At 56.3% G+C, this 26,114-nt stretch overlaps 1 protein-coding gene and 1 long non-coding RNA gene across 3 annotated transcripts in view; both read left to right on the top strand.

Moving 5' to 3' along the window:
- The window catches only part of CXXC5 (CXXC finger protein 5), a 36,539-nt gene extending 34,207 nt beyond the window's left edge, over positions 1–2,332 (top strand). For both annotated transcript variants that reach the window (XM_071443073.1, XM_071443074.1), the window contains exon 3: positions 1,281–2,332. In XM_071443073.1, coding sequence (XP_071299174.1) covers positions 1,281–1,325 — 45 coding nt within the window. In that variant the 3' untranslated portion in view covers positions 1,326–2,332. The remainder of the gene's footprint in view (positions 1–1,280) is intronic.
- Positions 2,333–15,200: 12,868 nt separating this feature from the next.
- Positions 15,201–21,207, top strand: LOC139597600 (uncharacterized). Its single transcript, XR_011681652.1, has 2 exons — positions 15,201–15,685; positions 20,502–21,207. It is a non-coding gene; the product is annotated as an uncharacterized lncRNA (long non-coding RNA).
- Positions 21,208–26,114: the final 4,907 nt, after the last annotated feature.

The raw sequence follows: 26,114 nt of genomic DNA, 5'->3' as shown, positions 1-26,114 counted from the left end.
TGTTTCATTGAGGCTTGGTTGGTGTTTTGATCCAAGAGAAGGACCCAGTGAGATCTGGCTGACTCCTGCATGGAATTAGGCACCAAAATGTGCCTGGTTTGACTCTTAAGATTCTACATGAGGTGTCCCAGCCCTGCAGATGGGCTCAGTATTGTGCCCCTGCTTGCCCCATGGCAGCCAGTCTACTGGCCCATGCCTGTCACTGCAGCCTGTGGCCTCTTTCCCATTGGTGTCCCTTGCTTGTTTGGAGATGTGGGACCTGAAGGGTCCTCTCAGGTGGTTGTGTGTGATCCTGTGGTGATTGTGTGTCTGGCTGGCACAGCTCAGTCTCTTTGGGGCTGTTGGCACTGAGACATTGTGGTCATTGCATATCCACTCGTGAACATTGTGCAGGCTTTCCACCTCATCCAGATGGAAAATATCCCTGGTTCTCCTTCCAGAGGACCACAGTGCTACTGGGGCATGGCCCCACACCATCTTTCCTGGAGGTGGCTTCTAAGAGATCTTGTCTGTTGTTGAGCCCTTTGTTGGCTGTGGGGTTGAGCCTGGTGGGACTCATCCCTTTTCCCTGTGAGGGGCTGAGGTACCTGGTGCTGCCTGGGGCTGCTCTGTTGGGGTCAAGGTTGTTCCTTGAGGCTGAGCATGTCCCATGTCCTCAGCAGCTCCTGCTCTGGTGTCCCTAGGCCCATTCAGCTCCTACTCCCTACCCCAGTTTCCATCCAAATGCACTCCTACACCCATCTGGTGCCTGGGCTCCTGTCCTCTGGGTGTCTGTCTGTCTGTCCATGGCAGGGACTGTGGGGGCTGGCAGTGAGGGGACTGTGCTGGGCTGTGCCAGGCCGTGCTGACTGCCCACAGCCTGGCCACTGTGCTCACTGCTGGTCTGAGGGGAAGCCAGGGGCTGTGCCACTGTGCCAGCTGCAGCACGGGGACACAGGGACATGGGGACACGGGGACATGGGGATATGGGGACATGGGGACATGGGGACACGGGGACATGGGCATGTGGGAACAATGGCCCACGGCCAGGGAGGGGTCTGGCAGCAGGGGGACCCCGGTCTCCCTCCTGCTGGCATCGTGGGTTGGAAATCTTGGGATGTAGAGCAGCACCAGAGGGTGCTGAGCCTGGGCTGGATCCGTCCCAGGGCTGGGGACAGGGGTGCTGGGCTGGGGGTGAGGGGTGGCTGCTCAGCCCTGGTGCTGTGCAGGGACCTGTGCTGGACCTGACCTAACGCCTTGTCCCTTCTTCTGTCCCCCTCCCTGTCTCTCTTCCTTTCCAGAAGGTGATGCTTCCTACAGGAGCCGCGTTCAGATGGTTCCAGTAGGAACGGGAATCCCAAAGCTCTGTCATCCAAGTGCAATGTCACTGCTTGCTTGTGTTGTCTCAGGCAAGGGATTTTTGGCTGAAATGAATGGATGCACCTGTGTCTCTTTAGAACCAAAAATATTTTCTTGCAAATCTCATTCCTGTTTTTATAATTTTTTTTCTTTTTTTTCCTTTTTTTTTTTTTGCGTTCGTTTTAACATCTTCGAGTCCTAGTCAGACATTTAACTGCTTTTCAAATAAAAAACAAAAAAAAATAATTAAAAGAAAAAAACAATGGATCTGTAAAGTACCAAGACTTAATAGACAGAGTATGGACAATCAGTTTCTTTCTGTGTTTTGGTGTTGATGTTGTTTATGTGTGAAAGATGCAGTACTTGTGTAGGGAATGTAAATTTACAGTAACCTTTTAAAATCTAGTTACTAATAAGCACTACTGTAATTTAGCACAGTTGTTTAATTGCACCCTCATTTATACTTTTTATTTGATTCTTTCCCATCATACAATAGAGTGGATAGTTTCTAGAATGCCTCAACTTCATGTTTATAAATGAGAATATGTTTAAAGCGATGTAGTATCCCTTCTCCTCGCCATTCACCTCTGGAAGTTTAACCCACAAGAGGGTCGGTATAAAAGGTGGAAGAAAACAATTGCTACACAACTGGCGGAATTCAAAAAAAGGAAAAAAAAGAGTAAAAAAAAGGCAAAAAAAAGAGTCGTTGTTAGTTTCTTAATATAGAACAAGAAATGCTGCATACAGAAAATCCTCCTAATTGCAACGGTTTACTCCTAGAAGTAATTTTTGTAAACTTACAGAAGTTAAAATCAAAATAAAACAAATATTGCAGGACCTGTGCTGAAGCAGTTACGCAAAGTGATATTTCTCTTCTGTTCACCCCCCAGTCTCTCCAGCTCTCTCTCCATCATTAAATTGAAATGCTGTTTGTAATGTTTTAGCGATCCAGGCTGTTTTTGTGAATAAAATGAATGCATGTTTTGTGTCATGATTTCCAGCTTGGTTATTTCTCTCCCACCCCTCTGTCCAGCCCTGCAGGCCCCCCAGCAGTGGTGGTGGCCCACGTGCTGTGGTCCTGCTGGCTGTGGGGACCTCACCAGTGACGATGCCGGAGTGTGTGGGACGGTGTGATGAGCTGAGCTGGAGTCGCCCTGGCTGCTAAATCCCCACGGTTAATCCTGGCAGTGCCTGGGCTAAGCCAGCCTTGGCTCCTCCTGGGGATATTTCCTTGACCTGCCTGGAGTTTTACTCAGCAGTGCAAGCACCATTTGTTTTGGTGAAATAATATTAAAGTGCCATGAAGAAGCGCCGTGAGGCTCATGTTGCTGGGACAAGTCTGAAATGAGCTCCCAAAGGTGAGTGGGCTCTGGGATGGCTTTCCAGCCTGGCCTCATGTTGGTACTGGATCAGCAGGAGCTGTCTGGGGTGGAGGGGATGTTGGATGGGCTCAGCCATGGACAATGCTGCCAGTGCTTGGGTGCTGTGTTGGGAATCACGGCAGGTGGGCTGGGAACCTCCCACCAGTCCCCAGGTTCTCCAGGGCCCTCCCAGCCTGGCAAGGGAAGATCCGGCTGGAGCCGGCAGTGCTGGCTCTGCCTTGCCGGGAGGAGGGAGTGAGAGCCTTTGTCCCCAGCTCCAGCCAGCGTTTGGGCCAGCATCTGCTGGCCAGATGTGCGCCCGCAGGAGGGGGGTGATGGCGGTGCGTGGGCTCTGTCCCTGCCCAGCAGCGACCTGCTGGCACGGAGCAGAAAGTCCTTGGGGAAAGCTGCCCCAGATGCCCTCTCTAGCAGCATTCCCCCCACTGCTCCTGCAGCTCGGGGTGGTTTGGAGCCCAGGCACCCTGGTCACAGCAGTGCTGAGCCCTGGGCTGGGTGTGGGAACCACTGCAGCCCATGGTGACAGTGATGGAGCTGGGCCAGTGTGGTGAGTGACACAGCTGGAGGCCTGCAGGGACAGACAGACAGACCCTGGTCGTGCCCCAGCAGGGCTCTGGTGTATGGCACTGGCAAGGGGCTGCTGGGAGCTGGTTCCCAAGCCGTGCTGCTCCACAGCCGAAAGCACTTAGCAGGAATGTGGTGGGGGTGTGCTGGGAAAAAGGAGTCTGGCTGCTTTCTTTATGACTGTGGCTAAGGGCTGGGGCTGTGTGAAGGCACAGTCCTGGCACCTGGAGGGAGCCAGCCCCTGCCCCATGCTGGGAGAGTGTCCTGGGGAGCAGCACACAGAGCCCCCTCCCCAGCCCTGATCCCCTGGGGAGCTGCAGGGTGAGTGCTGCTTCATCCCACCCACAGCTGGGGCTGGGGCTGCTGGGAATGTCACCCTGCTCTGGCTGTGTCACCCACTACAGGGTTGTGCTCAGGGCTGTTGTTGGCACAGAGCAATGCTTGGGGAAATGCCATCATGGCACAGCAAGCCCTGCTGTGCCAGGCTGGCAGGGCACTGCCAGGGACCATGGGTGTTAGCAGGGGAGGAGAGAGATAGCAGGGATATGGAGCTGCCAGGGAGGACACGGACATTAGCAGGGGACAAAGGGAGCAGGGGCTTCCCATGCAGGTAAACAGCTTAGGGAGAAAAGGATCAGATGTGGGATTCAAACCCTGCCTGTGAGTGGGATGGGGAGGAGGGGAGGTGGGATATGGGGTGCTGGCTGCCCTCCACCCCACTTGCAGCTCACCCCCGTGCTGGGCTCCATCCCTGCCTCCCAGGTGAGTGTGTGGGAGGGTGGCCCTGTGCTGGCCTGGAGCTTTGCCTAACGAGCAGGACCTCAGGCATCCCCCGAGGGTGAACCCATCCCCTCCTCCCTGCTCCCCCTCTGTCAGGCACAGCCCTGTGCTGGGCTGTCCCCACGGCTGCTGCTGGGGAAGTGGCACCCAGGGCTGCTGTCCCCAGGGTACCTGCTGGCAGCCAGGTGACACAGGGCACCCGGGATGATGATAACGAGCTCGGCACGGGCGCTGAGGGACAACCCTGGGCGCTACCACAAGGGCTGGCCTCGAGTCTCTCCTAATTAACATCCTCATTAGACAGAGTTAGCAGAAGGGCAACCAAACCTGCCTGTGGCCCTAGGGTGTGCTGTCACAGAGGGCACAGCCGTGTCCCCAACCCCGCTTGGCTTTGGTGGCGTGGGAAGGTGCCAGCAGGTGATGCCAGGTAAGGCCAGACCCTGGGCTGATCCAGCAGGGATGTTTTCCACATGGAGTAGCCTGGATTGGACAGGATGGATTCTGGGGTGAGCTGCAGCAGGAGCTGGAACCCTCACAGTGGTGCCAGAGACATGTCCTGCCCTGTCACAGGGGCACCCCAGCACTTTGTGGGGTGCCGGGCTCAGCTGCAGGGTGTCCCCATTCCATGTCCCCGTGCCGGGTCTCAGCCTGGCGCTGGTCCCAGCCTCGTCCCGCCGTCCCCCGGGCTGCAATTAGCGGCTGACCCCGGGCTGACCTGCCCCCCCGGCCTGGGGATGGGGCAGGATGCAGGAAGCGCCGGACAAAATACAAAATGTGCTTCAGCTGAGCCGGATGGCGGGCCCGCCGCCGGCCAGGCGTGACCTCCCGCTGCCACTGCGGGGACACCGGGGACGGGACACCGGGGGGACGGGACACCGAGGGGATGGGACACCCAGGGATGGGACACCGAGGGGACGGGACACCGAGGGGATGGGACACCGAGGGGATGGGACACCCAGGGATGGGACACCGAGGGGATGGGACACCGAGGGACAGGACACTGAGGGGACGGGACACCGGGGGGACGGGACACTGAGGGACGGGACACCGGGGGGACGGGACACTGAGGAGATGGGACACTGAGGGGATGGGACACTGAGGGGACGGGACACTGAAGGATGGGACATCGGGGACGGGACACTGAGGGACGGGACACTGAGGGACAGGACACCGAGGGGATGTGACACTGAGGGACGGGACACCGAGGGACGGGACACCGGGGGACGGGACACTGAGGGACGGGACACCGAAGGGACGGGACACTGAAGGACGGGACACTGAGGGGATGGGACACTGGGGGGACGGGACACCGAGGGGACGGGACACTGAGGGGATGGGACACTGAAGGGATGGGACACCAGGGGGACAGGACACCGAGGGGACGGGACACTGAGGGGCAGGACACCGAGGGGATGGGACACCCAGGGATGGGACACCGAGGGGATGGGACACCGAGGGATGGGACACTGAGGGGACGGGACATCGAGGGGATGGGACATCAAGGGGATGGGACACTGAGGGGATGGGACACGGGGGGGACGGGATACTGAGGGATGCGACACTGAGGGATGGGACACTGAGGGACGGGACACTGAGGGACGGGATACCGAGGGACGGGACACCGAAGGGACGGGACACCGAGGGGATGGGACACCGAGGGATGGGACACTGAAGGATGGGACACCGAGGGGACGGGACACCGAGGGGATGGGACACTGAAGGACGGGACACTGGGGGGACATGCATGGCAGGGAGGCAGCAGGACCTCGGTGGTGGGGTGGGAACCTCCATGAGCACCCAATCCTGGTTGCTGGGAGGGGACCCAGTTCACACCCACCGTTCCAGTGGGAGGTTGGGATGGTGGGATCTGCTCAGCTTTCCTTGGTAGGGGCACATCACAGCTCAGCCAGCCCTGGTGCCAGGTGTTAGAGCCATCCAGCATGTCCAACACCATCACTGGGTGCTTCCCAGCCTGTCCTGGGTTGAGCTGACACCAGCTTGGTTGGGGTTTTGGCAGCCCCACAGCAGCTGGATGGGACCAATGCAGGTGTCCTGGGGGTCCCCAGGCATGGGGATGCTCACTGTCACACATCTGGGGGATGCTCACTGTCACACATCTGGCTTGGCTCAGGCTGGAGCCTGGGGCTGCTGGGACAGCTCAGATGAGACCATTAATTGAAATAAGCCTCCCAAGTTCTGCTCCCCAGCAGCTGGCCAGGTGACCTTCCCGGTGTCACACACACCATGGCAGCTTTCCAGGCCCATTTCCAGCCTTGGCTGAAGTTCTTCCAAAAGGTTGTGGAGTTTTTGAATTCAGGCTAAGGATGCCTCGTTTTTTGCACATTCTCCACAGGGAGTGAGCTCTGTGTTGGCTTCTTCCCCACAAACATTGCATGCTGGGTGTGGGAGAGGGGAGGAGGGTCCCACAAGGTCTGTGGGATGCTGTGTTGTCTCTGCATCAGAGCAAGACTGAAAAGGGCTTTTCTCAGGGGAGAGGAGCCATGGGAGATCCTTTATCCATGATAAAGGCTTGACATCTGCATCACTTCACCTCTGGGAATTCTAGGATTCCTGGCCGACCCCCACACACTGAGATCTCCCCACGCCTGAGCTGGGGCAGGGGATGTTTACCCAGCAGCATCCTCGGAAAACACTCCATAGGTGGAAGCTGACACCCATTCCTACATCCCACCAGCCCACCCTGGAATGAGCTGTGTCCCCAGCAAGGCAAAGCTGCAGCTTCAGCTGGCCAAGGGCCCTGGCTGGCTGCCCTGCTGCGGCTCTGCAGGAGGCTGGGGATGTCCCTGCAGCCATCACAGGGTGCTTTCTGCACAGAAACTGCCTGAGGTCCTCCTGCCCTGGGGACCAGAGCACCACCAGGCCTGGCATCCTGCCTGCAGCTCCATGGTGCTGCCTCCGTGGAGAAGCTGTCTTGGTTTGGGCTCTCAGCTTCCCCCTCCCCATCCCACAGAGTGGGTGACTGCTTGGGGAGTGCTGGCTATGCTTGTGTGAAGGAGGACACCTCTTCCATCACCAGCTCCTTCAGCCCCAGCAGAGAATCACAACACCCAGCAGCCCTGGGCTGTGGGCAGCAAGGACCTTCTAGCTTGGTTGAGCCGTGGTGTCAAAAATAGGTTAGAAACTGTTGTAAAATAGCTGATAATTGTTAAGCATGTACTGTTAGTTTGGTTATGGTAAAAGAGGTTAAAAGGGTGGTTATATGAAATTACACCTCAGTTAAGTTCACCTCACCCCAAGTGAAACGAGCCAGCCTGGACAGAACTGTAATGGCCAATCAAGGCCTTAAACCTTCATGCAAATGAAGGATCCCAACTGAAACCAATCCAAAGGGACAAAAAAACAGGATAAAAAGGGGCTTCTGACCCAGTGAATCCCTGCTGCCCCACCTGGACCATCAGAGCCATCGCTGCTGAGCAGCCCCAGCTGCAGCATCCTCGAGGGAACGCTCCTGCTTGGCCTAGGCCCCCACGCTTTAGGCCTTTCCTTTTTGTTATAATAAATGCTGAAATCACTTTAGTACCAAGAGTCTGGTCTCGTTTTGAACAATGGTATTCCTCTTTTCGATCACGATCAATGCCTGATTATTCCTGAGGAGCAAATCAGTGCTCCCCATCCCTGCTGCTCTGCCAGGCAGCCCCGCTCGCTGCAAAGCCCACGCCAAGCCACGGCTACTCCTGCTTAAGCAGGACTGGCTGCGGTGCCAAGGCCGGCTTCAACACTGCGTCAAGATGTTTTAAGGGCAGAGCAGTCAGGATTTGTGAGAAATAGGTCGGCCTGTGACAGCAGGAGGAGGCCACTCAGTGCAAGATGCTGCGGTGTTATCGGGCAGGGAGGCGGCGGCTGGCGCCGCGCGAGCCTTCAGCCCTTGGGTGACGATGGGCGGACGGCAGCGGCTGAGCAGGGCCTTAGCAGAGGTGACAGGTGCCACCAGCCCAAGCTGGGGGTTTGCAGCCTGCAGCTGGCCTCGCTTTTGGCCAGCCATTGGTGCTGACAGCCCTGGTGGAGCATCGGTCTGGAGAATTGTGTCTCCTCCCCACCAGTGGATGTAGTGCTGGTGGAGTGTCCAGATGGTACCGGGGACACTGGGGACACAGGACCAGGCTGCCCTGTCCTTGTCCCCTCAGCCTGTCCTGCAGCCCCCCCTTTGCCTCTGACCCATGACTGGAGGATGAGGTGCCTGTGGGGAAGGAAGGAAGGATGCCTTGCCCTCTCCTGCCCTGCCTCTGAGCCCCCTGGGCTGGCTTCTCCTGCAGCTGGCTTCTCCTGCAGCTGGCTTCTCCTGCAGGCCCTCTCCCTGAACCCAAGCAAGCCTGGGGCAGGCCTGTCAGGGATAGAGGAGCTGCTGGTCTGTGTCTTGTTGGTAAACCCATGAGCCAATGAGTGATTAGGGCAGGTTCTACTAAACCTAAGATGGGTTCAGGAACAGAGCAAGCATGGATAAGTCCTCCCAAATCATTACAATGCTCCATCTGGTCCCACCTGCTTTCTGGCTTTGCCTGTTCTCCTACTCCTGGTTGAGGAGGAGAGGTGACCAGGGTGTTCCACGAGGCCACCTCCAGTCACGAGGATTCCCTGGGGACAGGGAAACAGCAGGACAACCTTCCCCTCTCATCCCTGCACTTGCCAGATCACAGAAACATCTTCTCCTGGCAGAGCCCTGGGCAACCCTGGGTTTCTCCATCTCCTCACCCACCCTTGCCACTGAGGTGTCACTCTCTTGTCTTGGGTGGCTTGGCAGTGGGCAGGGGGTGATGCCAGCACCCACCTGCTTTCCATCTTGGCAGGCTGGGACTGCAGCAGAGTCAGCCAAGCCCAGCCCTGGGAGCCAAGGGCCTTTATCAGTGCATCCTGCTTGACCTTTACAGTCATAATTCCTGCATTTTACCTCACGTGCAGCCCTGTGCTTTCTGAGTCTCCATCTGCTGTGGGCAGCGATGCCTCCAGCAGCGGTACAGCCATGACTGCCCACCTCCAGCAGAGCTCATTTTCCAGCTCTGGGACTGCACCAGGCAGGACACTGATGCCCGTGAAGATCTTGCAGGTCCTGCACCTCTGTCTGGCAGAGCTGGACCCCAGCAGTGAGCAGGAGTGCTTGGCACAGCTCAGCATCTCCCAGCTGTGCCCTGTCCCCTCTGGGTGACACATGCTGGTGGCATCACTACCACTGACATCCTTCCACCTTGCCATCGTGGGCACAGGTCTCCTACTGCCAGGTGACCTGAGCACCAGCCAGCTGGGAGATGCTACCCCAGCTAGGCTCTGACTCCCTGAGCAGGAGACACCCTTCTCCTTGCTTCAGGACTTTTTGGGTGCTTTTCACCTGAAGCAGGTGGGGCAGAACCAGCCTAGGGCAGATCCCACTTGTGTGCTCCCCCACTGCCTGTACTGAGGGATAGGGTGCAGGCCCTGGGGTCACACTGAGGGATGGGGTGCAGGCCCTGGGCTCTGCTGAGGGATGGGGTGCAGGCCATGGGTTGGCACTGAGGGACAGGGTGCAGGCCCTTGGCTGGCACTGAGGGACGGGGTGCAGGCCCTGGGCTCACAGTGCAGGCCATGGGCTTGCACTGAGGGATGGGGTGCAGGCCCTTGGCTGGCACTGAGGGACGGGGTGCAGGCCCTGGGCTCACAGTGCAGGCCCTGGGCTGGTACTGAGGGATGGGGTGCAGGCCATGGGCTGGCACTGAGGGACGGGGTGCAGGCCCTTGGCTCACAGTGCAGGCCATGGGGTCACACTGAGGGACGGGGTGCAGGCCCTTGGCTCACCGTGCAGGCCATGGGTTGGCACTGAGGGATGGGGTGCAGGCCATGGGTTGGCACTGAGGGATGGGGTGCAGGCCCTGGGCTTGCACTGAACCCCAGCTCCTGCCTCTCTGCTGGCCTGGGAGGGCTCCCACCAGCAGCATGGTTCACTGCCTTGCCGTGAGTCCTGACATTTCTCCATCGAGACAGCCTCAGAGGGAGGCATAAATTGGCTTTGCTGCAAGTGTGTGTGTGTGATGGGGGCTCCCTGCCCCCCAGCTGCAGCCCATGGAGTGCCTGAGCTGGCTGGTGGCCCTGTCACTGGGGCTGGGGCAGGGTTTGGCTGTGGTGCCTTCCAGGAGAGGCAGAGGCATTGCAGAGGGTGAGGCTGCAGGGCAGCTGAGGAGGCAGAGCCACTCCTGGGAGCTTGGGGCCGATCTAGGGGAAGGGGCCAGGGCAGGGCAAGACATGAGGGGATGGGGAGTGCACAGGGAAAGAGAGAACGCTCTTCCTTTAGGCAGAGGAACGAGAGAAAAGGGCAGGAGAAGAGGCAGGAAATGGGGGTGGGAAAGGGACACAGCAGAGATGGGAATCCTTGGAGAAAACACAATCTGTTGAGTGGGGCAGTAGTGGGGGTCTGGGTGCTCCCACATCCTACCAGTCCCCCATGAGATGGGCCACCAGGGACCCACATTTAAACCCCAAATGGCAAGATGGGCAGCGAGTCAGAGCTGGGGCTCCAGAGTGAGCAGTGCCAAGGGCTGCGGGATGCCCAGAGGCATCCCAGTGATGGTGCTGGCCTGCTCCCACCCTGGGGACACTCTGCACCCTGCGTCACCTCCCCAGCACGGTGCAGAGCTGCCACCTTTGCCCCCACAGCTCCATTTTCTTCCATCTCCAGACAAAGTGACCGCTTATCCGCTTGGGTTTCACGCTGTGTGCTCAGCCCGGCGCTCACCCCGCGGCTGGACACGGGCAGGAAGAGGAATGCGACCAGGCAGGTTTGTGCAAACACAGGCACTGCGTGGTCCCCCTCGGTCTTTAGTCTGGTAAGCAAAATCAGCATCTAATCCAGATCAAACAGGACTTTAGCTCCTGTCAAAGGACTGATCCCCTATTCTGCCCAGGCTGTGGTATTTAAAGGGACACGGCCAGGTTAAGGGTAGCTGGAAACAAAGGGTTTGTGAAAATCGTCATAATAAAAATAACAACAACAAAAGCTGGGAAAGATTAGTGTGAAGAGAGACTATAATGAAATATAACTGCCAAAGAAAACTGTGGTTAATGGAGACATCTCCCTAGAGCATTAGAAACCCCAGGTAGTGGAGGAGGAAAGAGATAAGTGAAACCACTCAGAAACCAGCAGCAAAACAAGCCAGGCTGTCCCTGGATCAGGGCAAGATCTCCTCTCCTCTCTCCTCTCTCTCCTCTCTCCTCTCTCCTCTCCTCTCCTCAATATCCCCACGCAGGAATTGGATCCAGTAATGGGTAGTTCCTTTATTTGCCATCCAGGCTGTGATGGGAGCACTCCTGGGTTGCTCTGGGTGTTGGGCAGTAGTGCCAGGGGGCACAGCTGCCTCCCTAGGCTGGCCCAGCCCTGTGCCTCAGCCCCAGAAGGGATTTAGCCACCCGACTTCTCTGACCTTAATAACCAGCACTGACTTACCCAGAGTCTGGTGGCTAAATCCCGTGTGAGTCTGGAAGTGTGGGAGTCAGTGTCACAAGTAATTTATTCCATGCATCTCTCAGCCTCCTAAACTTGGGGAAGCCAGTTCTTAACACAGATCCTGGTGCTGCCACAGCCCTGCAGGTCGAGCAGATCTGCAGCAGACTTTCTTTCTCCTCTTCCCTCTTTCCCTCTTGCCCAGCTGGAGAGCAAAGCCCTGCTCAGGCTCTTCTCCAGCCCAGGAACAGGCAAAGCCTCTGCTGCCCACAGGACCTTGGAGCATCCTTGAAGCCATGGACAAGCCATCTCCACAGTGGGGCAAATGCCCCCAAACCATTACTGGAACAGGCACAGTCCCTACAAGCCAGGCATGGCTCACACATGGCTGCTGCATGCTGGGGAGCTCAGTCCTGCTCTCTGGATGTTGTCAGTCCAACGTGGCCCTTCTGCCTCATCCCAAACCTCTGCTCTGCTGTGCTGAGGGTGGAAAACCAGAGGCAGATCTTCAGCTGGGCTCTGTGGGGCTGGAGCTGCTGAGTGTGGAGGAGTTCTGCCCATGGAAAGGGAGGGCAGGCAGTCCTGCTCCACTGGATATTGGCAGAAACCTTTCCTGAGGTTTCTGGCCCTTTTCAGAGCCAAAGAGCTGGAGGCTGGTGGGGCCCCACTGACAACCCAGCCCTCAGGCAGGGTGTCCAGCCCTGGCCCCCCTCACTGCCTGGGGGTGCAGCCCCCTGTGCTCAGAGCTGGTGATTTCTCACATCCACATCCCTTACTCTGCTCTGCATCATGGCCAAACCCAGTGGCCTGGAGTTTTCCCAGGCATGACCACATGTGGGTTACTCCCTCTCCTTCAGCATCTGCTCAGACACTGCCACAACCTCTGCTGTGCCCTGGGCATGCCAAGGACAGCAGGCTGTGGCACAGGCGGGCAGAGAGCTCTGTGGGCAAGCAAAGGGGTGCAGGCAGGCTGGGACAGGAGGGCAGGGGCTGCAGGGAGGGGTTTTCAGCTGGGCTGGCCTCATCCCTGCTGCCTGCAGCTCAGGATGGCTGGGGAGTTCAGGCTGGGTTACAGCCACTGCCACAGCCTGAGCATCACATTCATATTCTAGTCACAGTTTTTGGGCATCTTTGCTTTTCTTGGCAGTGTCAGAGCTCCAGGACAGCAGGGAAAAGAGGGAAATGGACCTCACTTGCCATGTCTCTGCTGCTGCAGCTGTCTCAGAGGAGCGTGCTGGTTGTCCTGAGTCATGTCTGTGCCAAGCAGAGCTGAGCTGACACCCAGCACAACCTGGGCTGCTGCATTGGCTGCCTGGGAGCCTTTTTGTTCCTCCCACAATCAGGTCACAGCCTGTCCCATCTGGGTGAGGCAATGCTGTGGGCACAGGCAGGGATGGACGTGCCTTTGCTGCCCAGCACAGACGGTTTTCAGCCAGCAGCAGCTGCAGGAAGCTGGGGACCTGCCCTGGGGTGTTCCCTCTGCAGCCCTCCTGAAGGGCAGGCACAGGGCTGGCACAGTGCCCAGTGCCCAGGTGCCACCCAAGGCTGGTGGGGCAGTTTGGGAACACGGCTCAGAAAGCACAACCACGGTGGGACACGAGCACTCTTGAGTCTGTCAACCTTGTCCTGCTCCTTCTTCTGGGTCCTGTGGATTTCCTTGGCCCCAGTGGCATTGCTTGCTTTCCCTGGGTGTCCCCTGCCTCCTTCTCCAGCTGCCTCTGGAGCTCTGCTGGGAAATGAAACCCTTCTGATGGTGTGAGACCTGGAGGAAGCTGCTCTGTCTGCAGCATCCGTGGCATCATCACCTCTGTTTGCCCCCAGGTGGGATCCAGGAGGCTGTACCAGCACGGGTGAGGTGTGAGGCAGGTGAGTTCACACCAGAGCTGGAGCTGTCCTGCAGGTGCAGCTTTCAAACTTGGCAGAGAGAGATTAGGGGAAAAAAAAAAAAGCCAGAAAAAAGAGAAAACACAAACATTCCACCTCCATCTTGCAAAGTCCTTGAGTCACATCAGCAGGGCTGGGAACATCTCATCCCTGCAGCCCCTGGCTGTGCCCTTTCCCTGGGCACCAGCTGCTGGCACAGTGATGCTCCACCACATCCATCCTCCTGCTCCCTGGAATATCTCAGTTTTCCAGAGGCTGAGCAAATTCTGTGGCATTTCCAGGCTGCAAGATACTCTGTAAACAGCCATTCCCAGAGGCTGGTAATTCCCCCAAATGCATGTGCAGCTCCTTGGGAAATGGAGCAAGGTCCAGCACAGCCATCTCATTCCTGATTCCAGGCAAGGCTGTGGGAAAGCTTCATGGTCCTGCTTGGTGGGCAAAGCTCTCTTCTCAGAAATGAGTTTTTGCTTAAATTTTGGAGAGGAAAATGTAGTCTGAGTCAGCCACAAAGCATGGAAAATTTCAAGCAGGCACTTGATGTGTGGCAAAAAGTATCCTTGGGCTGGGAGCATGAGTGGGGCTGTATTGTTTGGGCTGTTAAATCAAATACCCAAGGGAAAGAAATAACTTTGGGTCAACCCAAAATGAACTGTTCTAGATGCTCTTTCTGAAACAAGAAAGTGTTGCTTTGAACAGCAGGAAGCTCTTGGTTTTATCCACTACTGATATAAATGACTTTAATTGATGGCAAGTGAAAAGTCACAAAGTTCCTCTAACACCAGAGAAATTAAAAATAAACAGTGCTCTTCCCAAGGTAAGAGATGCTCCTTGTCCTTTCAGATGGAGCCCAAATTCCCAAATCATGGAATCATAGAATTGTGGAATATCCTGACCTGGAAGGAATCCATGGCAGTCATTGTGTCCAACTCCTGGCCCTGCACAGGATATCCCAACAATCCCAACGTTTGTCTGAGAGCACTGACCAAGAACATCTTGAACTCTGTCACAGCCTTGTGGCCGTGACCATTTCCTTGAGAAACCTGTTCAGTGCCTGAGCACCCTTTGGAACAAGAACCTTTTCCAAATATCCAACCTAACTCTCCTCTGACACAGCCCCAGCCATTCCCCCAGGTCCTTCTGCTGGTCACCAGAGAGAATTAATTAGAGCCCCTCTGCAACCAGAGATTTTGGTGATGAGCTGTTAGTGTTAACAACTCCAGCCTGCTTGGGAAGTTGTGGATGGATCCATGTGGGGATCTGCCCTTCCTACAACAACACCCAGAGGATGCAGAGTGCTGAGCAGCCTTCATGGTGTGTGCTGCTACCGTCCTGCTGGGCTCTGCAGGGTGTGATGGCTGGCATGGCCATGGTCCTCTGACCAGGCTGGCAGCTCTCTCTCCTGGCATTGCCCACAGAGCCAGCTCTGGAGCTGGGAAGTGGAGGATGGGGTGGATGGGATGTGCAGCACTGGCTGTGGCTCTGAGGCAGGGAAGGACGCAAGACCCTCACTTGGAGGATGTCAGGGTATTCAGTTCATGATTTTCCTGCTTGTGTTACCTGGAATGTGTCCCTCCTCCATGACAAAGGCTGCAGCAGAGACACCTCATGCCTCTACATGCCCTGTGCTTCTGCCCCTTGCCGAGACAACCTGCAGGAAGGCAAGGAGCTGGAGCAAGTCACCCCTTCAGGAGGCCACAAACATTCCCCTCCTCCTGGAGCAGGCTTTCCTGCCCAAATTCTGTGCCTGTTTTGAGAGGCTGTGGTTTTGGGCTCCCATGGAACTCTCACCCAAGCAGGATCTGGTTGACTGAGGAGAAAATTCTGCCTTCCACCTCCATGTCCTCCTGGCTCAGCCTCACAGCTTGCCAGTGGGGTTTGGCCAGGGAGACACATTAGTCCTTTTTGATACCTCCTCTCACCTTTCCTTCAGCAAAGCTGAAGCACCAGAGCCTCTTGGGGTGTCCTCAGGTCGGGACAGCCTCACCCCATCCCCTGCTCGGGGGAGCTCCTGTAGCTGCCCTGCTTTGTGCCCTGCTTCCTCGGCACCGGTTATGCAAGAGGCTTTGGAAGCAAGACAAAATTACAGCGGGAAGAAATCATCGCCGGGCTCTGGTGGGAAAAGATATTATCCTGCGTTGCCAGCGAGACTGGCCGTCGGCAGGTAGGGCCCGGAGGAGCGCTGCGTGGCAGGATGATCGCTGATAAGATGCCGGGTCCTGCTCCGATGGCCTCGGGAGAGGGAAGCGCTGTGCTGTGAAGCTATGGAAACGGGCAGCCTGGGTGCGGAGCGCTAATTGGGCCACTCGCATCACCGCAGGTACGCGGCTCTTTGTGTGCACCGCGCCGGAAAGAGCGCGGCTGCGGGAAAAAACGGCCATGGAAAAAGAAAAAAAAAAAAAAAGAAAAGTTATTCCATTGGAAGCGCCGGCTCTGGCGGCAGCTGCCCCCGGCCGTGCCCCCCTCCCCGGCCCCCCGCTCTGCCTTTGAGTCACCTCGGCGGCGTGACGGCTGCATCCGCCCCGCGCGAAGGTCACGCTTAAAAGCATTGGACATGGCTGGGCGCGGAGGTGGGAGAGGCGCTGCGCGAGTCGCATCGCGTTTGAAGGAGTTGCGGCCAGGGCAAACCTCCCCAACGTGCCCTTCGAGGAAGGGGCTCCCACCGCCTTTCATTATTTGCCAAGAAACGTAAGCCCAGAGGTCCGTGAAATTGTCAGGATGTGTGAAATCAGGCACCGCCGGGCAGCTCTCCTGCACGACCATTTTAAATATTTAACACGTTGATTATACAACATTTGTATTGAAACGCTGGTGTGGGCCCAGACCCGGGGTTTGGGGAGGGGCTGGGGTAAGGGGGGGGGAGGATTTGGGATTTGGCCACCCTGCCCTGGGCTCCTGGCAGCCGCCGCAGCGCCGGCGGGAGGGAGGGAGGGAGGGAGGGGGCGGCGGGGACTGTGCGGGAGGCACTCAGGCGGCGAGGCGCTCCTGCTCGGGAGCCTCCGAGTGACAAACGCGCTCAGGAGCAGGAATTCATTCCTGTAAATATGTTTGCATTATTTATTTTAAGCATTTTTATAAATCATAATAGGAGAGACATCTGCTGTTAAAACTGCAAACTGCATTCATGCCTAGGGCAAGGCGGGAAGAGGCTTTTCCCTGGGAAAGCTTGGGAAAGTTTGGGGAGCACCGTCGATTTTGGGGGGTTGGGACGGGGGGCAAAATGTGCGGGGGAGTTTTCTTGGTGGGAGTTAAATATACCCGTTCCTTCCCGGGAGTTTTATTTAAGTCCTTCCTGCCTCCTCCTCCCCTCTGGCTTTTGACACCTTTTTTATATGGGCTTTATCATGAGGATGGCATCTCCCTCTCGCCTTGCTGACGGCCAGAGAAGCTGGGAGTCAAACACCCCGCTCCTCTGCAGAGACAGGCAGGCACATGCGGGTATCGGTGCGTCTTGTTTCCCTTGAGTGCAGCGGAGACTGGGTCCGGAGGGGAGCCCAGCACCTCGCAGTGATGGCACAGCACAAAAATACAAAAAAAAAAAAATCCCTCTCCCCAGCCAGGTGGCATCTGCAGGTCCCTGGAGCCGAGAGCTTCTGGAGACGGCGGCGGCTGGTTCTGGGTGAGGGGAGGAAGCTCCGGGTGACTCTGACTCACCGCTCCGCAAGATTAATTGCCGGGCGTTGCAGGAGGTTTATCACTGCCACCCGCGCTCGTCGCGGCTGCGGCTCCTGCTGCCCGGGGAGCCGGGGCGAGGAGGGGCTGCTGGCACCGGGCTGTGCCGCTGGAGCCGCCGCGGAGGGGAGGCCATGCTCGATATCTGCCCCCCGCACGCCTGGGAGCAGCCCCGGCCTCGGGTCAGATGCCCCAGGGTGCAGGGGGTGCTTTTGCTGTTTGCTGAATGGGTCACGCCGTCCTGTGCCTCAGTTTCCTGCCCCTCAGGGCAGCTCTGTTTGAGCTGGGCTCTCGCTGCCACGCTTGGCTCCTGTTTTGGAGCTGTGCTGCCTTGTGGAGAGGCCCCACCTTAGGAAACTGGTGGCAAATCCAGGGCCCATCCAGACTTCCCCTCCATCCTGACGTCCTCAGCACTGACAAGCTCAGCAACTGTGATGAACAAAATCTTTTGCATAATCAATAATTAATGTCTGGGGTTTCCAAGCAGCTAATTAATCTCCTGGTGAATCGTGAAAAAAAAATGTTTAGGGGAAATGTAGGTGTTTCCAAGGCAGGTGAGCAGAGGTTCACGCTCAGCCCAGGCCCTTCTGTTAACCCACATCCATCCCTGGAGAGCTCCTAGCTCCAAGTGATGCTGCTCATTGCCAGAGTGTGGACAATATTGATCATAAATATTTGCCTAATGAGATCATATCTGCTTTCCAGCATATGCAGTGAGTGACCTCAAAAGGCCTGGTGTCCTTTGGGTGAGCTCCCAACGAGCTTAATTGTCTATCTGAGTCTTGCAGCTCTGGAGGTGACCTGCACTGGGCTGTGTGGAGGGCTCAGGTCAGCCCCAGCAGTGCTGGGGGTTCTGGAGGCAGGGAACAGACATTGCTGGGCCACATCAGAGCCTCCCAGCCCAGTGCTCCCACCCAAAAGCTGGGAAATGCAGCACATAAACAATTCAGGTTCCAATTCAGGTTCCTTGCCTTAGGCAAAGATTTGAGAGGATTACTCTGGTCACTGGTTACAGATTCAGGGAATATCACAGGCTTCACCCACCCCATTCCCCAGTAAATTCTGACTTGGGAAACCTCTGCTGGGTTCTCTAGAAGCTTCAGCAGCAGTTGTTCTCCAGCATGGCAGCCCTGGGCAAAGGCTTTGACCCAATTTCAGGCAACCTGAAGGGTTGAAAAGTCCTCATAGCAGCGATTTCTCTCTGTGACTTTCAGGGAGCTGCGTGGTCCTGCCCTGCTGGAGACCTGTGAGCTGTGGTAGATCAGTCCCAAGGCAGACCTGCAGCCACAGCTCCTCGCTGGTGACCAGGGACAGAGCTTTGCAGCCACAGCTCCACCAGGGACAGAGCTTTGCAGCCTCCCATCAGGCCCCTGACAAATGTGCCTGGGCACTGGTCAGGCCCAGGCTTGCTGCAGTCCATTTCTGTGTGAGCAGGCCATGAATTTGTTCTCCCCAGCTCTGGCTCTTCAGCTGGTCCCAGAATAGCCAAGTCAGTGACTCGTGGCTCATTTTGAACGATTGCCAAGCAGCTGCAGCTGTCCTTGACTTTATCTCTGCTCCAGTGTGGCTTTGCCCAGCCCCACAAGTTCACACTAGGAGACTCCACTCCCCCTTCCCAGAATAGAAGACATCCAGGGCCCAGTGTCAGCAAGTTTAGCAGCTGTGGGAAGTGTTATCCTTTGAGCAATCAGTAATTAGCCTGGTTGAAAGGCCAGAGTCCTTGTGGCTAATGAGTAGCTCGAGATGAGACCTACAATCTCCTGACCCTCTTTAAGTCTCCTGGTGGCTTCCAAAGCCTTCCTGGATTGCTCTCACCTTTATGCCAGCTCCCAGTGGCCTTCTGTCATGGGAGCTGGTCCTCTCCAGCACACCCAAAGCTCATGGTCACCCTTGCCTGGTCACCTCTGGCTATGTCCTGCTCCTCCCCACTCCACCTGCCCTCCACACTGCCCTTAACCTCCTGTTTCCATCACATCTTCTACATCCCTGCTCTCCTCCAGTCTCCAGCCTACCTGTCCACAGCTGCCACATCTGGAACTGCTGTCTCTGTGAGCAGGGCTGGCCTTGGTCAGTGCTGCTTGAGGAGACATTGCAGGGACACTGCTGCAGGCAGGGGGAAGATGGTTGATTATGGTTGTTGGTGGTGATTCCAGATCTGCCCCTGATGGATGATTATGGTTGTTGTTGGTGATTCCAGATCTGCTCCTGATGGATGCAGCAGGGTTGATGGTGGTGATTCCAGATCTGCTCCTGATGATGGAGCAGGGCTGATGGTGGTGATTCCAGATCTGCTCCTGATGGATGGAGCAGGGTTGATGGTGGTGATTCCAGATCTGCCCCTGATGGATGGAGCAGGGCTGATGGTGGTGATTCCAGATCTGCCCCTGATGGATGGAGCAGGGTTGATGGTGGTGATTCCAGATCTGCTCCTGATGGATGGAGCAGGGTTGATGGTGGTGATTCCAGATCTGCCCCTGATGGATGGAGCAGGGCTGATGGTGGTGATTCTAGATCTGCCCCTGATGGATGATTATGGTTGATGGTGGTGATTCCAGATCTGCCCCTGATGGATGATTATGGCTGTTGGTGGTGATTCCAGATCTGCTCCTGATGGATGGAGCAGGGTTGTTGGTGGTGATTCCAGATCTGCTCCTGATGCAAGCAGCAGGGTTGTTGGTGGTGATTCTAGATCTGCCCCTGATGGATGATTATGGTTGATGGTGGTGATTCTAGATCTGCCCCTGATGGATGATTATGGCTGTTGGTGGTGATTCCAGATCTGCTCCTGATGGATGGAGCCACCTCCTGTGCCTCCAGCCCCTCTTCATCTTGCTGTCAACCTGGAAAAAGATGTAGCTCACCTCCTGCAGAGCTCACCTTGACCATGGGAACATTGATTTTTGGGCTTGGCTCATGCTGAGGGTCTGTGTAATCAGCACAGGGCAGAAGCTTCAGCCAGGGGAAGAGGCTGATCAGGCAGCAATTGCTGCTCTGTTCAGATACTTTGTGCATTCAGGCCCTGGTTCCTTAGGAGCAGCATGGAAAATGAAGGCACTGTGGGATTAATGGATTTGCCTGAGACCTCTGGAGCCTCCTTTTCCCTTGTTTTACCTGTTAAGTATCTCTGCCTCCCTGCCTTGCAGGCAGCAGCTTCTTTTCCTTGAGAGGTGTTCCAGGCTGGGAATATTCACAGCCCTGTGTTATCTGGTGTCAGCAAAGAGATGGGAACATCTTGGGCTGAAGTCAGTTGATTTATTGTTCCTGATTCTTAGAGCAGCCCAGAGTATGATGGGATGGGATCTCCTCATTTAATGTCACATTTAGTGGGATTGGAGTGAAGAGGGTCACAAGAGTTTGAGGTAGTTCTCTTTCTTTTTTTGTAATCTTATTTTTATTTTTATTTTTCTTTTCTTTCTTTGTTTTTGTTTTTTTTTTTATTTTTATTTTAAAATTTCTTTCTGCAGGTAGTTCCTCCCCTTTCCAAGCTGATGAGAACTGCAGTGGGAGATTTATCCTTGATCTCAAATCCTTGAGATTTATCCCTCTCCCTTGAGAAGGGAAGGATTCTGAGGGACCTAAAGCAGCCATGCAGTACCTGTGAGGAGGTGTTGGAGAGGACATCCAGACTCTTCAGAGCAGTGTGTGGTGAAAGGAAGAGAGAAAACAGGTATGAGGTGAGTTAAGAGAAGCTCAGGCTGGTGATAAAGACACTTTTTTTTTCCATGAAGGCAGCCAAGCATCAGCAGCTTGCCCAGGAAAGCTGCACTGTCTCCCTCCTCTGAGGTTTTCAAGCCCTGCTGGACAAGGAGATCTTGCTTGGAGCAGAAAGTTGAACTAGAGACCTCCTGAGGTCCCCTGTGACCTGGGAAATTCTGCCACTTTATGTTGAGATCAACATTCCAGGACTGCTCCACCCCCTCACACAATGAACTCCAAAGCAGTTTTGGGGCTCCTGAAGATTGGAAGAAGGAGGCTGTGCCGTGTCTAAGGCCATGGATCACCATGCACTGGCTTCATCATCAATAATTAATGTCTGGGGTTCCCAAGCAGCTAATTCATCTCCTGGTGAATCATGAAAAAAATCTTTAGGAGAAATGTAGGTGTTTTCAAGCCAGGTGAGCATAGAGGCACTGGCTTCACAGAATCATAAAATAAAATAAAATCCTGCAATGGTTGGGGTTGGAGGGGACCTTAAGCTCTTCTCATTCCACCCCCTGCTGTGGGCAGGGACATCCTCCACTAGAGCAGCTGCTCAGAGCTCCCCCTGTCCTGCACTGGGGTTTGATGGAGCCCATACCCCATCCATGGCACCTCCTGGCCACGGGTCCCACCCCAGCATGGTCTCAGGTATCAGAGTGAAGCAGGAGGAGAATCACAAGGCCTGGAGCTGCCCAGCTGTACCTGAGCCAAAGGGATCCAGTGGGATGCCCAGAGCTGCCATCCCTGCTGTGCTGCAGGCCAGTCTGGAGCACCCAGGGGACCAGAGGGAGGCTGTGCTGCTTGAGACAGTGCCCTGAGCTCAGAGTGGTAAAAAACCTGCAGAGCACAGTGCTGGTGTGCAGCACAGCCACCATCCCTCACTCCCTCCCTCCGTGTTTTCTGTGACCTCTTTGCGAGGCAGCTTTTGGCACTGAGGTTCACATCCTCTCCAGATCTGCTGGCTGTGGCAAAACAAAACTGGCTCTGCACAGGCTGCCCAGCTCCACACACACCTCCCTGCACAGGAGACAGGGAGGGCTAAAATTGCTGTGTGCTGCTCGTTCCTGTCAGCAAGGCAAACCTCACTTGGGGGATGCTCCAATCCTTCTGCTCCTGCAGCTCCCCCTTCCAGCTCAGCTCCCCCTTCCAGCTCAGCTCCCCTTGGGGATGTGCTCTGCTCTGAGTGGGGAGTGCCAGCTCTTTAGCAACTTGACGTCCAGAAAAACCTGCAGTCACCACACTAAATATAGCCCAGGAGAGGCCATGAATATGGTGACGCAGTCTGGAAGTGGTTCCTGGCTGTTCTCCAGCAGCTGGGAGCAAGGCATGTGGCTTTGGCTTCTTAGGGGCAGGGGAGCTGGGGGCCAGCACGGTGGGCTCCAGGGGGCCTCCATCCTCCTGTGGCCCCGAGCACAGGCTGGAGGGCTGAGGCAGCAGGAATGGTGCCACTTGTGGTGGCTGGGGCTGGGAAGGAGTTTCAGTGGGACAGAGACCTGCTCCAGGATTCACTCAGCTGGAACTCCCTGGAAGATGGGACTTGGAGAAGTCCTGATGTGGAGACTTGTGACATTTCCCACTGAGATTCAGGATCTCCTTCAGCCCTTAAACAACAGTGCTGGCAGTCCTGTGAGGGTCACAGACAAGGCTGTGCTCTCATCCCCTCGTTTCAGGAATGGTGTGGCCAGCAGGAGCAGGGAGGGCATCCTTCCCCTGTGCCTGGCACTGTGAGGGCACACCCTGAGTGCTGTGCCCAGCTCTGGCCCCTCAGCTTGGGAAGGACCTTGGGATGCTCAAGGGCAACGAGGCTGGAGAGGGGCTGGGAACACAAACCCTGTGAGGAAGCCCTGAGGGAGCTGGGGGTGCTCAGCCTGGAGAAAAGGAGACTCAGGGCTGCCCTCCTCACTCTGCACAGCTCCTGAAAGGTGCCTGTGCTCAGCTGGGGCTGGGCTCTTTCTCCAGCAGCACTGACACAGCCAGAGCACACAGCCTCGAGCTGCACCAAGGGAAATACAGGTTGGATATCAGGAAAAAGTTTTTCACAGAAAGGGTGATAAAGTTCTGGAATGGCTGCCCAGGGAGGTGGTGGAGTCCCCATCCCTGGGTGTGTTTAACAAAGCCTGGATGTGGCACTGGGTGCCAGGGTTTAGTTGAGGGGTTGGGGCTGGGTTGGACTCAATGATCTTGAAGGTCTCTTCCAACCCAGTGATTCTGGGATTCTGTGATTCCCCCAGCCTGAGGACTGAAGGGTCTCCTGGGCTGCAAGACCTCATCAGAAGAGATGCACAAACCATCACCACCCCTTGTGGCTCCATCAGGGCCAAACCAAGAGGAGCAGAACACAGCAAGGAGCCAGGAAACCTCAGCCCCCCACCCTACACACTGCAGGGAAGGCAGCTGGCAAAGTGCAGGAGAGCTCAGGCTGGACACCACGCTCAGCCAGGGTCTCCCTCCTGCACAGGGAGGTAAAGCTGGCTCTGGCTGGGAGCTGGCATGGGGTCACTGGGGACTGACACCTCTCTGGGTGCCAAACTTGTGCTGAAACACGGTGAGGGTCAGGCTTGGCCACCTCTGCCTCACTGGCAGCTGCTGGGAGCACCCCAGGCCAGTCCAGGGCACTGTGTGCTCTTCCTCTTATCCCTGGGCAATAAGAGCTCTCCAAAGAGGAAACAAGGGGCAGGAAGGGACATCTCCAATCTGGCCCCCAAACTGGCCCTCAGAACCTCCCTGCTGCAGGGACTGGGCCCCATGTGGGGTGGGATCTCTGTGCCTGTAGCTCTGGAATGGCTCTTCCTCCTCACTCAGCCAGGTGTCCCTGCCCCCTGAGCCCTCCCAGGGCTGGTCATGGCATGGGACAGGGTGCTCTGCTGGCCAGTGGAACTGCAGGGCTCTAGCCAGGACATGCTGTGGCCCTGCTCAAGACCCAGAGCCACACTCAGTGCCTGGCTGCTGAGTGGGAACCTCAGGAGCTGCTTCCAGGAGGAACTGTAGGTCAGACTGCCAGGATTCTGCCCATGCAGCCTTTTGGGGTGTGCCTGAGGGTGCTCACCCTGGTCAGACCCTCAGTGTGCACTGCAAAGAGGGAAATCTGCCCTTGGGCCTTGCTGCAACAGGTCCTGATGGAGGGGATCCTGCAGAGAGCCAGGTCCTGTGCTAGGGAAAGTCAGGAGAGTGGCAGGGCCAGCCCTCACATCCAGAGTGTGCTGGAGGCTGCAGGCATCACCCCACCCTGTCTGGGGGTGCAGCCTTGTCTGCAGTTGCTTTCCTTGGACAATCTTTGCCATGATACAGCTTGATTTTAACTCTGGAACCTACTGATGGGAACCAGAATCAGCTTCTGGTCTGCCCCACTATTTCTCTGAATTATTCTCATGTCCAGAAATCCCAGGCAAGGCTGGAGAGGACAGCAGGAAACATGTGCCTGGTGGTTCATGGTGTGGACAGCCCTGGCAAGCAAGGCATGAGGCTGGGTTTAATGCACCCCACAGGGCTTGCCACATTCCCTGACTGCAGGAATGGCCATGGCTCTCCTCACTGATGTTCGGATGTTTATGGTCAATATTTTGGGGAAAAGCATGGGACACCTGCAGGCTGTGGTGACAGAACTGCTCACCCTGTCCCAAACTTTGTCCCTGCTCTGCTGGATTTGGGTTTACCCCTTCCCTGCCCGTGCTGAGATGCAGAGCCAGCCTCCTGTACATCCAAATATTAATCTGTAGGTTTGAGAGAGCTGAAGGAGCAGAGAGAGCCACAGCGGGAGCGCGCGGAAGCAGACGGCGCTGCTGCGTGCAAACCCAGCCCCAACTGCTCCATATCATAGCATCCAGCATATGTCTAGAGACAGGCCAGCAAATTCAGACCTGGAAATGTGTGTAATTGCCAGGCAGGACTTGGAGATTGAAAGAGCTTCAAAGAAAACACAATTCCTATGTGTTGAGAGCAGCGTGGTGGCTCTCCAGGAGCTCAGTTTGGTGGGACAGACCCTCCCCTTGCACGTTACTTTAGTCCTGGCAGAGCCTGAAGGTCAAACCTGGCTCACTCACTTGCACCACTTCAGTGTTTGCTGGTTTGGCTCAAAATCAGAGTTTGCTGGTCTTAGCACACTACACAGGATCAGAGAATCATGAATATCCTGAGCTGGGTGGGACCCATAAGGACTATTGAGTCCATCTCCTCGCCCTGCACAGGACAGCCCATGAATCACACCATGATTCTCATGTATTTCCATCTATTTTTCCATATAGCTCTTTTTGCCTTTTCCTCCTCTCTCTGCAGCTTAGTTTTCCCAATCCTTGCCCAGAAACTGCCCCAGAACAGTGGAAAATGCTGTTGCCATCAGATTTTGGTCTGGAGCTTAAAGGGAGTCCCCCCAGCCACAGTGACAGATTCCCTGGAGAGCCAGCACTCTGTTCTCCCTGGTTCCAGCCCAGGTCCTCAGGCAGCAATGCCACCACCCTCTGCTGTCACACGCCTTTGTCCCCGTGGTGGGCACCACTTTGAGGGCAGCCAAGCCTGCCAGCAGCTTGGGGGTGGCATTTGGTGGCCTGAGTGGTTTGTGTGGGCAGCAGAAGTGCCCTGAGCTGTGCTGTGAGCTGCCCAGGGGGTGCCAGGCTGGGTGCTGTCCCTCTGGTACCACAGGCACCCTCTCAGGGCTCCTGCCGGCTCCGGCCTTGCAGCAGCAGCAGCAGCAGAGCCGTGCCTGGCCATGCCCCAGCCTGGGAGGGTCAGTGCCAGCGGGAGTGGGAAACCTCATCCCAGCTTCCCTGTGCACCTCCCACCCCCTTTTCTCTGTGGGATCTCCTGTCACAACCCACCCCAAGCCCTCCTGGCAGTCGCACCAGCCACAGCCCTGCAGCATCACCTTCCCAGCCCCAGCCTCCCCTCCCTCACTGCCAGCACAGCACAGCACAGCAGGAGCCTCGGGGCTCTCCCTTGCTCTCCTTCTCTTCCAGGAGCCAGGTGAAACCCAGGAGTTTTTAGGATCTGTGTTGGCAGAACGCAGCGAGCAGATGGTGCCCTAAAATCCCCGCGCCCCGAAGAGCGAGCTAGTGATCATTTGTGAAGCTCTTGAGATCTATTTTTTCCCCCAGACCCTGCTGAGCCTGGCGAGGGCTGTAATTGCAGCCCGGGCTGGCTGGAGAGGGCAATACCCGGATGGGCTCCTCGCCTTTCAGGCTGTAATTGGGCCCTGGCGATACAAAGCACAAAGCTCCTTTCCTTCCTGTTTGCCGGGCTCCCTCCGTGAAACCTTCCCCTGCCTGAGCTGGAAAATATGTAAATACCAGGGCACGGGAGAATTGCTCCCTCGTGCCTGCGTCACGTCTGAAATCCCCATTAAAAATATATGTTCCAAAAAGAGCACCTCTGCACCGAGCACAAAC

Source organism: Agelaius tricolor, unplaced genomic scaffold (genome assembly GCF_023055355.1).
Source record: "Agelaius tricolor isolate 1412-34295 unplaced genomic scaffold, bAgeTri1.0.p SCAF_18, whole genome shotgun sequence".
Taxonomy (NCBI): Eukaryota; Metazoa; Chordata; class Aves; order Passeriformes; family Icteridae; genus Agelaius; species Agelaius tricolor.
The sequence above is the reverse complement of the archived record's forward strand: the minus strand, read 5'-3'. Positions and strand labels throughout refer to the sequence as shown.